The sequence below is a fragment of the Myotis nattereri genome, assembly GCF_964212035.1.
Source record: "Myotis nattereri genome assembly, chromosome: 9".
Taxonomy (NCBI): Eukaryota; Metazoa; Chordata; class Mammalia; order Chiroptera; family Vespertilionidae; genus Myotis; species Myotis nattereri.
The window spans coordinates 36,857,444-36,874,565 of record NC_138084.1 but is presented as its reverse complement, the minus strand read 5'-3'; the positions used below and the strand labels follow the sequence as shown (position 1 = coordinate 36,874,565).

General features: G+C 39.6%; 2 protein-coding genes across 3 annotated transcripts in view; both read right to left on the bottom strand.

Annotated features, from left to right (window-relative positions):
* The window catches only part of SBF2 (SET binding factor 2), a 361,888-nt gene that overhangs the window by 20,766 nt on the left and 324,000 nt on the right, over positions 1-17,122 (bottom strand). For both annotated transcript variants that reach the window (XM_081099093.1, XM_081099094.1), the window contains 3 exons: positions 16,932-17,108; positions 14,503-14,604; positions 13,594-13,779 (listed from right to left, as the gene is read on the bottom strand). In XM_081099093.1, coding sequence (XP_080955219.1) covers positions 13,594-13,779; positions 14,503-14,604; positions 16,932-17,108 — 465 coding nt within the window. The remainder of the gene's footprint in view (positions 1-13,593; positions 13,780-14,502; positions 14,605-16,931; positions 17,109-17,122) is intronic.
* LOC308524685 (non-histone chromosomal protein HMG-14-like) lies at positions 10,371-10,739 on the bottom strand (the record flags this gene model as incomplete). Its single annotated transcript, XM_081099255.1, has 1 exon — positions 10,371-10,739. The coding sequence occupies exon 1, from the start codon at positions 10,668-10,670 to the stop codon at positions 10,371-10,373; it is 300 nt and encodes a 99-aa protein (XP_080955381.1). The 5' UTR covers positions 10,671-10,739.

Genomic DNA, 17,122 nt, shown 5'->3' with positions numbered 1-17,122 from the left:
TATTATTAAGTTTCGCATATACCATTTACAAATATTTCCTTCCACTCTGTGATTTTTCTTTCCACTTTCTTAAGTGATTTTTGAAGTTTTTAATTTTGAAAAAGTCTAATTTAACAATCTTTTCTTTTATGAATCATGCTTTTGGTGTTGAATCTAAGATATCCTTGCCTAACCCAAGGTCACAAGGATTTCTTTCTGTTTTCCTTTAAAAGTTTTATAGTATTAGGTCTTATATTTAGGTCTATGATCCCTTTTGAATTAATTTTTATATTGGTACTATGAGTGGATTTTTTTTTGGCATCTGGAAATCCAATTGGCATCATATGTTGGAAAGTCTATCTTTACTCTACGAATTATTTTTGCATCTTCATAAAAAACCAATTTTCCATATATCACATATGTGTGGGACTATAGACTGTATTCTATTTCATTGATTTATTTGTCTAATTTACATCAATTATTACAGTCCTGATTACTATAGTTTAGAATAAGCCTTGAAATCAAATAATGCTATTCCTTCAATTTTCTTCTTTTTCAAAGTTGGTTTAGAATATTCTAGAATCTAGATCCTTTGCATTGCCATATGGATTTTAGAGTTAGCTTGTCAATTTCTACGAAACAGCATCCTGGGCGTTTGATTGTCACTTCACTGAATCTTATCTGGGGAGAGTGGCATTTTAACAATATTAAGTCTTCTGACCCATGAACACGAGGTATCTCCTGATTCATTTAAGTCTTTACTTTCAGTAATGTTTCCTAGTTTTCAGTGTCTAGGTCTTTAATAAATTTTGTTAGATTTCTTTCATGTTTTTATGGTACTACTGTAAATGGTAATTATTTTTAAATCTCAATATTCCAATGGTTAACTTTTATAGATTCCATAAATAATTATATTGTTTCTGAATAAGATAAGTTGTACTTCTTCCTTCCTAATGTGGATGTCTCCATTATTATTATTTTCTTGCCTTATTGCATGGTGAGGACTGTTAGTACAACATTGAGAAGTGGTGAAACAGACATCCATGTCTTGTTCCTGACTGTAGGGGTACAGTATTTTGTCTATTAAGTATGATGTTAGCTGTAGGGTTTTAAAATAAATACTATCTATAGTTTGAGCAAGTTCCCTTCTATTCTTGGTATTCTGAGAATTTTTACAGGGAATAAATGTTATATTTTGCCAAATCTTTATTGCATTTATTGAGATGACCATATGGTTTTTATTTTTAAATTTCTTAATATGGCGAATTACACTGATTGATTTAAAATGTGAAACCAATCATGCATTCCTGGGATAAATCCTGCTTAACCATGGTATATTATTTTTTATTTTTTTAAATTAATTAATTAATTAATTTATTTTTTATTGCTTAAAGTATTACAAAGGGTATTACATATGTGTCCATTTTATCCCCCCGCCCTAGACAGTCCCCTAGCCTCCCCTATCCCCCAATGTCTTATGTCCACTGGTTATGCTTATATGCATGCATACAAGTCCTTTAGTTGATCTCTTACCCCCCTACCTCCTGCCCCCCAACCCTCCCCGGCCTTCCCGCTGCAGTTTGACAATCTGTTTGAGGCAGCTCTGCCTCTGTATCTATTATTGTTCAAAAGTTTATAATGGTCTCTATTATCCATGAATGAGTGAGATCATGTGGTATTTTTCCTTCATTGACTGGCTTATTTCACTTAGCATAATGCTCTCCAGTTCCATCCATGACATTGCAAATGGTAAGAGTTCCTTCCTTTTTAGAGGAGCATAGTATTCCATCGTGTAGATGTACCACAGTTTTCTAATCCATTCATCTACTGATGGGCACTTAGGCTGTTTCCAGATCTTAGCTATGGTGAATTGTGCTGCTATGAACATAGGGGTGCATATATCCTTTCTGATTGGTGTTTCTGGTTTCTTGGGATATATTCCTAGAAGTGGGATCACAGGGTCAAATGGGAGTTCCATTTTCAGTTTTTTAAGGAAACGCCATACTGTCTTCCATAGTGGCTGCACCAGTCTGCATTCCCACCAGCAGTGCACAAGTGTTCCTTTTTCTCCACATCCTCTCCAGCACTTGTCGTTTGTTGATTTGTTGATGATAGCCAGTCTGACAGGTGTGAGATGGTACCTCATTGTTGTTTTGATTTGCATCTCTCGGATGATTAGTGACTTTGAGCATGTTTTCATATGTCTCTTGGCTTTCTGAATGTCCTCTTTTGAAAGGTGTCTATTTAGGTCCTTTGTCTTTTAAATATATTGATGTAAATGGCTTTGATTTGCTAACTTTTTGTTTAGAAGATTTGAATATATGATCATCAGGGATACTGGTGTATAGTGTTCTTTTACTGTCTTCATCAGGCCAAGGTAACGCTGGGCTCACAGACTGAGTTGAATATATTCTCTCTGCATCAATTTTCTGGAAGAGGTTTTTTTTTTTTTTTTTTTTTTTATAGAATTGCTATTATTTCTTCCTTAAATACCTGGTAGAATTTACCAGTGAAATCACTTGGGCTTGAAGTTTTCAGCATGGAAATGTTTTAACTATAATTTAAATTTCCTTAATATGCCTATTCAAGTTATGTATTTTTTCCTGAGTGTGACAGTTTATGTTTTTCAAAGCATTTGTCCACTAATTGTTGATTCCTTTGGTACAAACTGTTCATAATATTCCCTTATGGTCATTTTAATACCTATAGAATCTGTAGTGATGTCATTTTTCTCATTTCTAAAATTGATAATTTGTGTCTTCTTTCTTTGATGAGTCTGGCTAGAGGTTTATCAATTTTATTAATCTTTTCAAGTTAGCACAGAGATTTTTGGGCCCTAAAGGCAAGTCTGCTTCAAATAAATTTAGCCTTATTATATTATGTAGAATGATAGGCATCTCAGCCAATAAATTCATTCTATATTAGCATTTCCCAAAATATGTTGATAAATAGAGTTAGGCCTATCTTAGGCATCATCTGAATTCTGTTGTTCAAAATAATTTTGTATGTATCTTTTTTCCCCCATTAAAAAAACACTTCATTGTTGAGAGTATTATATATGTCCTCCCCTTCTCCCCCCCCCCCCTTCCCCCCCCATTGCTCCCTTCCACTCCAGGCCTTCACCACCCTATGGTCTGTATTCATGGACAATGCATATATGCATATAAGTTCTTTGGTTAATCTCTTCCCATCCCCCTCCCCACTTCCTTCTGAGAATTTGGTATGTATCTTGATGAAGATAAAAAAGAAACAGATTTAAAAGTCTAAGCTATGTGAAGCATTTTAGTTTTGTTTTCCACTATGGAGTGAAATCTGCCAATTTCACTTATTTTATGAGAAGAGAATCTGAAATGGAATTTGGAGGAACATGAATTTATAGAGTCTTATTTTTTGCCATGGGCCATTCAGTACTTTGTAAAATTTAAAGGCCCATAAAAATAAACTATGACTCAAATACCAGAAAAGATCAACATTTTGGGAATAAAATATAATAAGTTAAAATTGGATTTGCTTTCAGGAACTACAAATGATCCTATAGAGAATGGTATCAATATTTTAGACACACCCTAGAAAAATAAGTAGCTAATATTAGTTTTTGTGTATTTTACAGATTAAGTTTAACAAACATTAATTGTGAGCCTTGTACCATGCTAATCACCTTACATAAGATTTTAAATCCTTTCTACATATATATAAACCGAAGCAGAGAGGTTTAAAATTGTTAAAGATCAAAAATTAGTGAGACTGATTACAAATTCAGATTTACTTTATGGCTCATATAGTAAAAGCTTTAATGCAGACACCAAACTCTTGAGTGTGCCATGAACCCATTAGCTGCAGCTATTTTGCCAATATTACTGGATACATTTTAAAGTTACCAACCTGTGTAAGGGCAGCTTAGCTCCTCACACATGTGCTCACAAGGGAAGCTCATATCTTTAAAGGTAAAATAGCTTTTGTCTTTGAAATGAGACCGATCATAGTGCTGGCATACAATAACAGTGAACAGAACCTGGCTGGAGAACCTAGCGAGGGAACTTGGCTACAGAACCTGGCTGGAGAACCTGGAGAACCTGGCTGGAGAACCTAGCAAGACAACATGGACACAGAACCTGGCTGGAGATCCTAAGCAGAACCTCTCTGGAGATCCAGACCAGAACTTGGCTGGAGATCCTGGCTGGAGATCCTGACTAGGCTGCTGATCAACTGAACACTGTCTCCATGTCCTTCCTTCTTCGCCGACTCCATCTACACCTTTGGGGATCCCTGGACCTGCTGGGGTTGGACCCCAGCATATGGCGCCTGAACAGGGACCCCTAGGTAAGTGCCCCGCACTCAGGACGGATCGGACTCCACCGTAGGAAGAGGGTGGATAGTCTTCGCCGACTCCGTCCACACCTTTGGGAACCCCTGGAACAGGATTCCCCTAGGTAAGCCCCCTCCATTGAGAACCCCCACACTCAGGACGCATAGGACTCCACCAGGGTGCTACAGACCCCCCTATAGAAGATAAGTAGGGTAAGAAGGTGGATAGTACAGAACTTAGATTGAGAAGATGTGCCATACTGAGTCCAAAGAAAGAAGACTTTGTATTGATTCTTAGATTGAGAAGATGTGCCATACTGAGTCCAAAGAAATAAGACTCTGTATTGATCTTTTAACACATATGCTTGCTAGCAGAGGAATTAAGGTTACTCCTAGTCAGACAGAACATTTTATACAAGAAGTATGTCCATGCTTTTCTGAGGAAGGAAAGGTAAATGTAAAGGCATGGGAGGAGGTAGGCCCAAGGAGCCTTATCCTTAACCCCACTGCAGCCTTTCCACCCCGGGAAAGTGCAGGATTGGCAAGCTCTCTCTGGGGTGATAGGTAATAGCGGAAAGCGCCAATCCTACTCTTAAAATGGATACAAGAGAGCATTTGGGATTTTTCTTTTTAATGCCTGCCTTTAAAAAATAAAAAAGGGGGAATTTGCCGGGAGCCGGTCCATGCTTGCTGTTTCAAGGGACCTGGCATATATGGCATACTGTTCTTAATATGTTTGCTCACCTTCTAGGCACTATGTGTTTTAACCAAGGTCTCTGAGAAAGGTTGTTTCCCCAGGTAGGGATTTTCCCCTGAAGTTAGGGAGGGAATAAAACCTCTTAACTAAGTGCCAGGTGGGTAATTAATCACTTTAACTATGAACAATCATGCTTAAGCTACATAATCTTTACTCCCTGGAATGGAGATAAGAAACGCCCTAACCTTTGAAATAGAGATTGATAGGATTGGAATCAACTGGTATAAATACAGATGTAAGAAGACAGAATGGAGAGAGACAGAACCTAGGCACAGAACCTACACAGAACGTTCTCTAGAGACAGAAGAACTTCGCTGGAGAGAACATGGCAAAAGATCCTGGACAGAAACTGGCCTCAGAACCTAGAGACAGAACCTAGCGAGAGAACATGGCAAAAGATCCTGGACTGAACCTGACTACAGAAATTGGCAAGAGGACCTGACTAGAACCTGGTGACTGAACCTGGCTGGAGAACCTGGACAGAACCTGGCTGGAGAACCTAGCGAGGGAACTTGGCTACAGAACCTGGCTGGAGAACCTGGAGAACCTGGCTGGAGAACCTAGCAAGACAACATAGACACAGAACCTGGCTGGAGATCCTAACCAGAACTTCGCTGGAGATCCTGAACAGAACTTGGCTGGAGATCCTGGCTAGAGATCCTGGCTAGGCTGCTGATCAACTGAACGCTGTCTCCGTGTCATTCCTTCTTTGCCAACTCCGTCCACACCTTTGGGGACCCCTGGACCCGCTGGGGTTGGACCCCGGCACTTATCATCATTGTTGTTGTTTTTAGCATAATTTGTAGGGTAGGAGAGGTCTGTCATGAGAAAGTATTTACGGAACCAATGAAGGGTGCTGAGCTCTGGACTTCATATAGAGCAGAAGGTAAGCGTAAAAGGCCCACACACGATGTTCTCAGCTGGTATCTGACAGAGACAGAAAATGAAGTTGCTTGGAGCCGATATTTATGGAGCCCTTAAAATGGACCAGGCATATGCAAGGCACCTCACACACATTTTCTCAAACCATTTTCTGAACTCTGCAAACTCAAAAGAGCTGCTCCCTTACATTGAAAAGATTGTAGCTCTAAAATAAACCGTGGGGCTGTAATATATAGCATAGGAATATAGTTAATACTATTGTAATACAACTTTGTGCAGTGAACGTTTCTAGACTTATCATGGAATCACTTGTAAGGTATATAAATGTCAAATCACTTTACATTGTGCACTTGAAACTAATTTAATATTGTATGTCGTCTATAATTTTTAAATAAGTAAATTAATTACAAAGAAAAGATTACAATCCTGTGCTCTGACTTATAGGGTAGAAATTGAGGGAGGACATAAAGGATTTCTGTCACTCTTGTGTTGACTAATATTCTATGGAGTTTTTCTTAAACTCTGATCAATGGCTATCTCTCTGTCTTTGTTTTCAGAACCATTTGTTTGTTTTTCACCCCCCCCCCTTTTTTAAGCTAAAATTGACATACAACATTTTTATTAGTTTCAAGTATACAACATAATGATTTGATATTTGTATATATTATGAATCGATCACCACAATAAGTGAAGTTAACATTTATCACCATACAGAGTTACAAAACTATTTTTTCTTGTGATGAAAACTTTAGTAATACTTTAAACAATAAAGAATTTTTAAAAAAAGAAAAAAAAAAAAAAACCAGTGAGGAGAGTCATTACAAAGCCAGACCACAATGAGTCAATTTACAACTTGAATAAACTTTAGAGGCAAAATTATAATTATTTGTTTTTCTCAAAGTGGGAAATAATAAAAAAGTTCTAAGATGTCCTCAAAGACTTATTCCAATGCTGAAATAAAGGAGTTGCTCTCTTATACTTCATGTTTTCATTAATATTACGCATATTTTCCCCCTTGGTGTTATATCTTTAAAAGAAATTTTAGGCAAAGATTTCATTTTTGTACTTTGGATGTATTTTCCTTTTGAATGTGGTTCAACTATTTTAAGAAAAGGAAGCAGCCTGTAATGATATCATTCGAGCTAAGCCAATTTCTTTTAGCAGTAACAAAAAAATCTGCCAGATGTTGCTATTATGAAATAGTGATCTAGCATTTATAATTCATCGGACACCTGGATATACTGGCGTAAACAATGGCTTTTTATATGATGAGGCAGCTCTAATTTAAGATCAATGCTTCATCTGTTTTCTTTGTAACTCTTATTAGCACTAATGCACAAGTCTGGGCATGCTTCCATGGACTGCCTTTTGGCCTTCGGCGTGTTAGAAATGGTGAACAGCAGCGAACATATTCCACCTGGGGAAGTTTCGCCTGCTGCCGCGTAATTTTGCACTTATTTTAAAAATGTTGTTGGGCCTGCCGCTGAGAGACTGAGGACAGCACTAATTCGAATTGTCTGGCAAAAGCCAGAGTCATGTAAAGCACCAGTGTTCACTCGAAAGGCATTCGGAGACAGCAGTTTCTAATGCCCAGGCCTAGTGTGAAGGAGATGATGACACACTGCCTTATAATTAAGTCAGCGAGAGTCAGAAGCACTATTTGTTAACCATAGTCTTCTAGAGTCTCTAGTTTTTCAATGAATAAACAATCCCTTTCAGGACAAAATAATTTGCTTTACCAAAGCTGATACCTATCATAGCCACCCACCCATGAAATCCTGCAATTAAGGTCAGATGCTCGCTCTGCCACGACTTGTCTGCACTCAGGTGGTTATGTATGACGTTCTAGGTCAAAGCAGGGTTCAGACTAATTTTTAACGAGGTACAGCCAGATCTGAAATCATACAAAAGGGGTCTTTAGACCCGGAACAACATTATTTTCTACAGTTTGTGAAGCATTCGCTTAGAAATAACTGAGCTTTTTATTAAAAATCAAACTGTTTTCAAAGTCAGAACTAACTGGTTTACATAGAACATTTGAATTTTAAGTCCTTATTTAAAATAAAGTTACTTTATTTAAAATAAATACACCTCAAGTTAGTTTATATAATTTAACATGATGCAATTTTAGCATCTACTGTGATGTATTCTAAACATAATAGGAATGTAATTTAGTACTTTGTTTTAGTGTATGTTAAAATGTTAAGAGGTACTCACAGAGCACAGTTGACTTTCCAATATTCTCAATTACTCCTATCCAGCCCACCCCACTCCACCCCAACAATACACCACAGGCTGTACATCCCAAGCAAGTATTGTTATTATCCTTGAGACACAATGAATGATGTTCCATCTGTGAGGCAGGTATGTCTTATAGGAGAACCTCCCATCTCTTACTGATTGTGAGTGGATTCTGTTGCTGACTGTTTAGCTATGTGGAAATCTACAAGTTGAACATGGACATTTAACACATTTAATAGTGCATTTAACTTAAGCCAAATCCAGCCATACAAACTCAGTCCCCTATATCTCTCCCTCAATTTAAGGGAAGGAATAATTTTTTTTAAAAAAATTGATTTTACAGAGGGAGGAAGGGAAAGAGAGAGAAAAACATGGATGTGAGAGAGATACATCGATCGGGTGGCCTGCCATATGAGCCCTGACCGGGAATGGAACCTGCAATCTTTTGGTATATAGGACAATGCTCCAACCCACTGAACCACACCAGCCAGGGCAAGGAAAGGGATTTTTAAAAGGTAAAAAGCCCAAAAAGAGGTGGGAAGAATGGGAGGAGAGACAGTAGCAGGCCAAGAAAATCCAGTAAATTTTTGAAAGATGGAAAATAGAAGAATAGCAATTATGTGATAGAAAATGAGAAGCTATACTGGGATACCCCTATAGGATGAAATGATTTGAGAAGGTAACAGTTTGCCTATAAACCCAGAAAGGCTCAGAACTCAGAGGCCCAAGTGCTGAGTAACATACAAAGGGGTGAAATGAGAGCGAAGAATGAGGACAGGTTCTAAGTCATAGAGGCGGTCGGAGACCTCATGCGATTACCTTTCTGCAAGCAAGAGATCGTTCTCTGGGAAAACCAAACTTCATAAGCTCTGGCCTTGGGAGCACCAGACACACTGGGCAAGTGATCAGGCTTGAGAATAAAAAAGCTTGTCAAGTACAGATCTGCACACTTGCCTGAGACTTCCCTGCTCTGCTCCAGAAAGCAGGCAGGCAGGCTCAGGAGGACGCTGGGCGCCAGACACAACATCTTCTCTGGAGAAACTAAATAGCCGCCGTTCTCTTTTTCTGGACTCCAGCCTACCGACATGTTGGACTTACTAATTAAAAACACTTTGCAAGTTCATCGAAGTATAATTTACATGTAATAAAATGTCCCAATTTTAAGCATTATAGGTTGATTAGTTCTGGTCATTGTGTACACACTGTACAGTCATGTAACCACCACCACAATCAGGACACGGAGCAGTTCCCTCATCTAAAACTTAGTTCATGCCTCTCCGTAGTCCATCCTGTCCCCTGACCATTGGTCCCAGCCAAACGCTGATCTGTGTTCTATAACTGTGGTTTTGCCTTTTTCAGAATTTCCTACAAATGAAGTCATTCAGTGTGTTGTCTTTTTTACCCAGCTTTTTTCCCCCATAATTGAGATTTTATTGTTTGTTTTGAGGATCAGTACAGAGACATTTCAATTTGTACACATTTCTTAACATACGTACCAAAAATGTAGTCATGTAGTTGTGATTCTTTTCTAAAAAGATATTCCAGTGACTTTCCAGCTTAAAATTTGGAGGCTAATTTTCCTTAATAGAATATTAAGTACTAATATCTTCAAAGGTTGATACGCTGTTACATCAAAGTCCCACTCATTCACAATTTAATATCATATGCTCTAACATAATCAAATTTTCAATTTTTCACAACACACTAACAAAGGTACTAGGAAAACTGGACTACCACACCAGAGATGTTACAGATGCACACAATTCTGACAGGGAGAGCCAAGATCAGCAGTGGTTTTCTTTAGGAAACAATGCTACCAAAAACATGGGAATAGAAGTAATTTAAAATGTTCAAGACATAGCAAATGCACAACTGACTCCAAATTGCCATTTAGTTTGCTTTGTATTATAAGATATAAAAACTACCCTCATCTATGGAATGTTAAGCTGACACCCAAGACAATCAAAGCCTCCCATATTCAATATCCCACTCTTTGCTGGTTGTACCTAAAAATAAACAACCAGCAAATGGTTTCACCTCTTAAAAAAAAACCATTTACACTTAAAAAAATGGGATGAGGCAGAATTCCCTCCTTCTTAAAAATGTTTCTAGAGTTACTAAAAAACTTGCATTGACAAAACAGTTGATAAAACTATTCCTTTGGATTGTACAAGAAGGGAGACAGGGACCACGGATAAGACATGGTCTAAGATATTTCAGACTTGGCTTCTTCCTCTCCTGCTTCATCTGAGGCCGGACTCTCCTGGATTTTAATTTCTCCATTTCCTGCAGGTAGATCTTCTTTAGGTTCCTGGTCAGCCACTTGGGCCTGCTTTCCCTTTGCTCCCCCTTTCCCTTTTGCTTGCACTTTTTTGTCTGAAGATTTATTTATTTTTGCCACCTTTTTTGGCTTTGTTTCCACTTTTGCAGGAACAGGTTTGGCTGACAATCTTGCCGACTTCCTCTTGGGCTCCTCCTTGGCAGAGCAGACCTTTCTCCTGGGCATCCTGGCAGTGGGGTGGTGCGTGCTGGGTGCCTGAGGGCCATGTGCACCTAGTGGCTTCTCAAACCTGGGCTGCCTGGCTGCTGACACTTCTTTCGCCGCCCAAGCTACTTGGACCCGTGATGGGGGCAGTGGGAGCTTTGCCTGGCTTTTTTCACAACCAAAATGATTTTAAGATTCACCATGTTTTTGTGTATATTATTATTTCACTCCGTTTGCTTGCTGAGTAGTATTCCTTTGTCTGAATACACCTGAATTTGTTCATCTGCTCACCAACTGAGGGGCAAGCTACCCCTTCCTAGTCACACCCATTCCCTTCCTTTCATTCTCTCTAAGCCCTGGAAACCATTTATTCTCTAGCTCCATATTCCTGTCATTTTGAAAATGTTATGTAGAAATGGAATCACATAGTGTGTAACCATTTGAGATGGCTTTTTTCCCTTTCTCTTAACACAATGCTATGGAGATCCATTCAAGTTGCTGCATGTATCAACAGGTCATTCCATCTTTATTGTTGAGGTGTATGCCATGGTATGGATGTAACAGTTTGCTTAGCCATTCACCTATTGCAGGATACTTTGTCCCCTTCCTGCCTCCAGTTTTGGCTATTATAAATAAAACCTGTACAAATAAAACTTTTATATTTGAGGTGAGTTTCTTATAAGTAGCATATAGTTAGCTCATAATATATTTAGACCATTTCCATTTAATTATTGCTATGTTAGGGCTTAAATCTGTCATTTTACTTTGTTTTCAGTCTGTTCTATTTTTTCTTTATTTTTTTAGATTTTATAACGTATTTTTATTATTTTTTAACCTGGTTACAAGTATAATACATCATGATACTAAAATCTTCATTTTCTTTTTCCTGACTTCTGTGGATCACCTGAATATTTCTTAACATTCCATTTTGATTTATCTATAGTATTTCGGGTGTACAGCTTAGTGGTTAGACAGTCATATACTTTATATATTTTCCCACCAATATTTCTAGTACCCAGCTTTATATAGCTTTCTTAGTGGTTGTTCCAGGTATTATAGTCTATATCTCACCACACTTTACTGACATTTTACTGCTTTCAGTGAAGTGTAGAAACCTTACTTCCCTTTATGTTCTCCCATTTAAAATATAATGGTCTTGCCCTGGCCAGTGTGGTTCAATTGGTTGGATATCATCCTGTACACCAACAGGTGGTAGGTTTGGATTCCTGGTCTGGGCACATACCTAGATTGCGGGTTTTCCCCAGTTGGAGTGCATGCAGGAGGCAACCAATCAGTTTTTCTTGCGCACATCAATGTTTCTCTCTCTCTCTCTCTCTCTCTCTCTCTCTCTCTCTCTCTCTCCTTCCCTCCCTCCCTCTAAAACAAAAAGCAATTGTCTTAACTATTTCTTTCAGGTATATTGAGAATCACATCAACCATCAAACAATTTAGAAAACTCAAGAGAAGAAAAGTCTACTGTATTTACCCATATTTTCCTTTCTGCTATCCCAAGATTCCTTCTCTTACCATTTATTTTCTTTTTAAATATATTTTTATTGATTTCAGAGAGGGAGAGGGAGAGGGAGAGAGAGATAGAAACATCAGTGATGACAAGGAATCATTGATTGGCTGCCTCCTGCATGTCCCACACTGGGGATCAAGCCTGCAACCCAGGCATGTGTCCCAACCGGGAATCTAACCGAGACCTCCTGGTTCATAGGTCGACATTCAACCACTGAGCCACGCTGGGGGGGCCTATCATTTATTTTCTGTTTGAAAAATTTTCTTTAGCCATTTAGAAACCTATAATGCATTTCAAATAAGTTTTCGTGAATGATGTAAAGGTCATAAAGATATCCAGTTATTCCAAAAGATAGAAAGCCACTGCTAATGGGTATAGAGTTTCTTTTTGGGGTGATAAAATGTTCTAAAATTGATTGTGGTCATCGTACAAGTCTGAATAAAATCTAAAAACTTTTAAATTATATACTTTAAATAAAATTTAAATATTACACAGTGAATCAAAAAGCTGATCAAGTAATTAATAGAATAAAAGACCAAAAACATAACTGTACACCCAATTGGTCTCTTCAGAAGACCTGGTTCTAATTATTATTCCTGAAAACATTCCCACCTTTCCTTCTAATACATGGCTGAAACCAATGTATTTCAAAGAGGGTCACTGTTCTGACAAATAGTTTGATATGCCAGAGCCCATTCATTGCTGTGGTGCAGATGAAGCAAAGCTGGAAATGTTAACCATTTCCCTTGGCCAATTGAGCACTGGTGCCAAAGCAAACCCAGTGCCATCTGATTCTCAAGCCCAATCCTGACCAAGGCCCCATTAGCAGTTTTATCTAATGTGCCTGAGATGCAGGTAGGAAGGAGTCTATAGCATTCACATCTCCCCAACCCTGGTTCCCACTGGATTTTACTGGATTACATACCTGGTTTCTGTCTGGTCTCCTGATTAGCCCTGAGTAGGCCACCTAGTAGAACCAAGTCAGTGTTCTCAATCTCTTAGGCTGGCTTGGCTGGGCCCTGATTCTTTCTCTAGGGGTTAGGCTGTACTTCTTATATTCCCAGGCACAAGCTCAAGTCCTCCCAAACTGGGAAGACTGCAGGCTGGATTTCAGGCCCTACCATTACCTACTCTAGGTCAAGCCTTCTTGGAGAACAAGCCCACGTTTGCTTCTCTTCTTGGGAGACGGTAATTTAGAGTCTGGCCACTTCACATGGGGGGCCCAGCCAATAGCCAGGTCAGCTGTCGTAGTTTCAGAAACCAACTAGTTTTCTCCTCCATTCCCAGGAATCCACTGCTGAGACCTCAGGAAGTCTTAGGGCTGACTCCATCACTTATGGCAAGAAGGCACCTGGCACAGCTCTGCAAATGCTAGTTCTTTTCTTCCCTCATATCAAGTCAACTGAAGCATGCTCTACTCACCTGGTGCACACAGTCTAAGAATTGCAGGAAGACTGGGGTAAAACCACTACCCTGACAGTTGAGGGTCAAGCTGCTCCGCTGACTGAATTTATGGCCAAAAGAGAGCCACTCTTTTTCAACCAACATCCGGAAGCCTTCAAGTGTCCTATAAAAGGGATCACTGAGTAACTGCACCAGGGATGTCACCTAAGGAACAAGCAGGTGGACACTTATTATTTTCAGTCCTGAAAAAATCCTCTTGCTAAGACAAAGTACTTCCTTTTGATGATAGCTAACTCACTGGCAAAGTTACCTGGGCAGCAAACTTGTTCACTAACTGCTCCAGGACAGCCAATTAAATTAATCCCGCAAACTTTCTAGTAAAAATTAAAAGTCAAATTCATTTTGTCTACATGTTTTCTTTCAGGGAATCCAGATTTTAATCCTTACCTGGCTAGTTTGCCGACTGTGACTTTCTTCTAGGTTAATTAATAAGGCCAGAGGATCAGTTCAAACCTACTTTTCGGCAGGCGTAGATTAATGTCTGACTATAGTTCACATTCAGACCTTTCCTTTTCACTCTGGAGTAAGTAAGGGAGGAGCTTAGAGGGAACCAGGCAAAGGACTGACTAACCCTGGGAAGGACGGCCCATGTCCCACACTGCAGGCCAAGGAGCGCCATGCGCATGCCTGCCCGGTGCACCTGTGGTGTGGCACCCGATGCCCGAGCCAGAGCTGCAGGCTATGTAAGGCCTGGAAGTCCACAGCACAGGACACCTGATGGACACCAGGGGTGTTAACACAGGACTTTTTTTTGTTGATACAAATTAGTCACTAATCAAAAGGTTCACCTGCAGAATTTAAAAACTAATTGAAATACAAATTCATACATATACAACCAAATATATGAGAATATGTGTAAGAGTTTACTTGTGCTGTGATGTCCCAGCCTTCTTCCAAACAGACCAACACGGAGGAGCCATTCTCCAGGACCTCGGACACCACCACGGCCAGCTGCATGATCCTGTGAAGCTGAGACGGGGAAGGAGCCACGATTAGAGCCAGGGCTTTCTGAGCACCCAGGACAGACAGACTTGTGTCAGCCTTAGATAACCAAACAAGTTAGGGATAAAGCACTTGACCTAAACGTGCATTTTAAACACTTAAGGTTCTTTGTCAAAATAAAGATTAAGCAATGTGTTCAGGGGACACATGATGAGATAAATTGATCTTAAATGATTTCCCCTGACGTAGAACATCTATAAGTCAGAGATTCTAAGCAGCCCCCCCTCCCCCCCACCCCGTCAGAGTTACTGGACTTAACATTTGTTTTTCCATGATGATGTAGTAAGTACTATGATGATGTAGTAAGTTCTATTTTGGATCCTCTTAATTTTTCTGGAATTAGATAGTGGGGACGTTTGCACAACTTAGTTATTATACTAAAAGTCACTGAATTATATACTTTAAAAGGATGAATTTTATGATGAGTTATATCTTTAAAAAGGACACTCTTATTTGTCTGTATGGGAAGAAAACTTATACTTGTGCTTAGCTTTTAAAGCCAAGCCACTGACTCACAGTCTCCAATGAACCATAGGTTGTGAGCACAGCATATAGATTTCAAAGTCAAACGTGCAATGCATCACTTGACATAATTTGCAGAATGAATTCAACTTTGAACTGAAATAGAAAACCCCGTATTTTAAACAGAACTAGCTATTTTATTTATTTACTAGAGGCCTGGTGCACGAAATTCGTGCGAGGGGCTTGGCCCTCGTAGCCCTAGCTTTGTCCAGAAGGTTGCCTGGAAGGACGTCCGGAAGGTCATTCAGCTGTCTGGTCTAATTAGCATATTATGCTTTTATTATAGATTTTTATTATTTATATATTTTTTGAGCTAGCTATTTTAAATACAGGAACAAGGCACACGTCCTCTCCAGCACTGGAAGCTCCTCACCCACTGTTCCTGTAGACAGCTATTTCCAGGCCTGAATTCTCTTGCACTTAGCACTTGCTCTAAGTTAACTTTTAAAATGCCAGTATCTCAAGTAGAGCAATGCTTTCTACTGTTTTTTTTTGGGGGGGCACTAACTTCTGGTATGGATCTACTTTGGAGTAAGGAGCAAAACACAGAATGTACCAGAAACACAGATAGGCTGGTGGTGGGAACAGTTTGGGCTGGGGCTCATAACTTAGGGACAGAAGAGAGTATTGATCAGCTCCTTTTGTGTGTTCTCAAAGGATCCGGAATAGCCTTAATAGTAACATACACTGACATAGACTTATGTATTATGTTTTTATTTAAAATTTTTACTGGGGGCGGGGGGCTTGAGAGAGAGAGAGAGAAACATCGATGTATTCATTGGTTGTTTCTTTTATGTGCCCTGATTGGGGATCGAACCCACAACCTTGGCGTATTGGGACAAAGCTCTAACCAATTGAGCTACCCAGCCAGGGCTGATACCCTGATACAGGTTTACAACTAATTGTACTATACGTGGCTGTTTTTTTTATAGTTTAAGTACCTTAAAAATAGTTACTGCACTGGGTACTCACATCATTTTTTTTTTTGCCTTTTAGTCCGATACACTGTGGGAAACAACTATTTTTCCTCCTCAAGGGAGGCAGGAGGCTTGGAGGCAGAGGGGCCAGGTGATAGAGGGGCTGGAACTCATGCGGGGGAAGGAGCAATGGCCACAGCATCAGGAGCCTAAAGACAAGGCTGAGGCTGTAGTGCAGACATGTTCTTGGCCCAATGTCTGCGTCAGTGTCTAAAACATGCGTGTCATAAATGTCTATGTGTGCTGGTTACCTACTTCTCCCCAATTTTGCAATAAGAGTTCAATTAAAACATCCCAAGCTTGACTCAGCTGAAGGAAGGATATGTGGTTTTCCCTTAACCTTAGGGAAGCCTCAGGGCACCCAAAGTGCCTGCGGTGGCTGTTTTGGGGGTTAATCTAAAATCTAGAGACATGGACCAGGCAGAGACAAATGCAAGGTCAGACAGTAAGAGAGAAGGGTCCTTGGAGTCCTGGACCCTCGCTCTGTTGACAACAGAGCAGGAGGCCTAAAAATATATGCTGATTAAATTTATTGTATATAAAAAAGTGTCCACCTAAAAATAATGACCTCCCCTTAGCACCCTATGGAGACCAAGTTTTCAATTACAGAGAGAAAAACCTGGGATGGAGAAGTCTGCCTCTCATCTCCTGTAGCATACGGGTTCCTGGAACCGAACGGCTTTTATGAAGGTACACAGTAAAGGCAGACGGCGGGGCGTGGGGGAACACAGTATTTCCCTCAAATGCCAACTCTGTATATACTTGAGGTCAAAGGCAAGTCGCTCCAGACATTACCTGTGGAAACCACTCGGAGTCTCCCAGAGCCTTCAGGAAGGTCACGTCTGAGTCGGTAGGAATGGTGCTTGGGACACAGGCCCTCATCAACTTTTTAAAACTGGCTTTCACTTGTCGGATGTCATGAAATTCAACGGGAACAAACTCACAATTTAAAGCAAATTCTAACTTAAAGTTCTGTGGATAAAGAT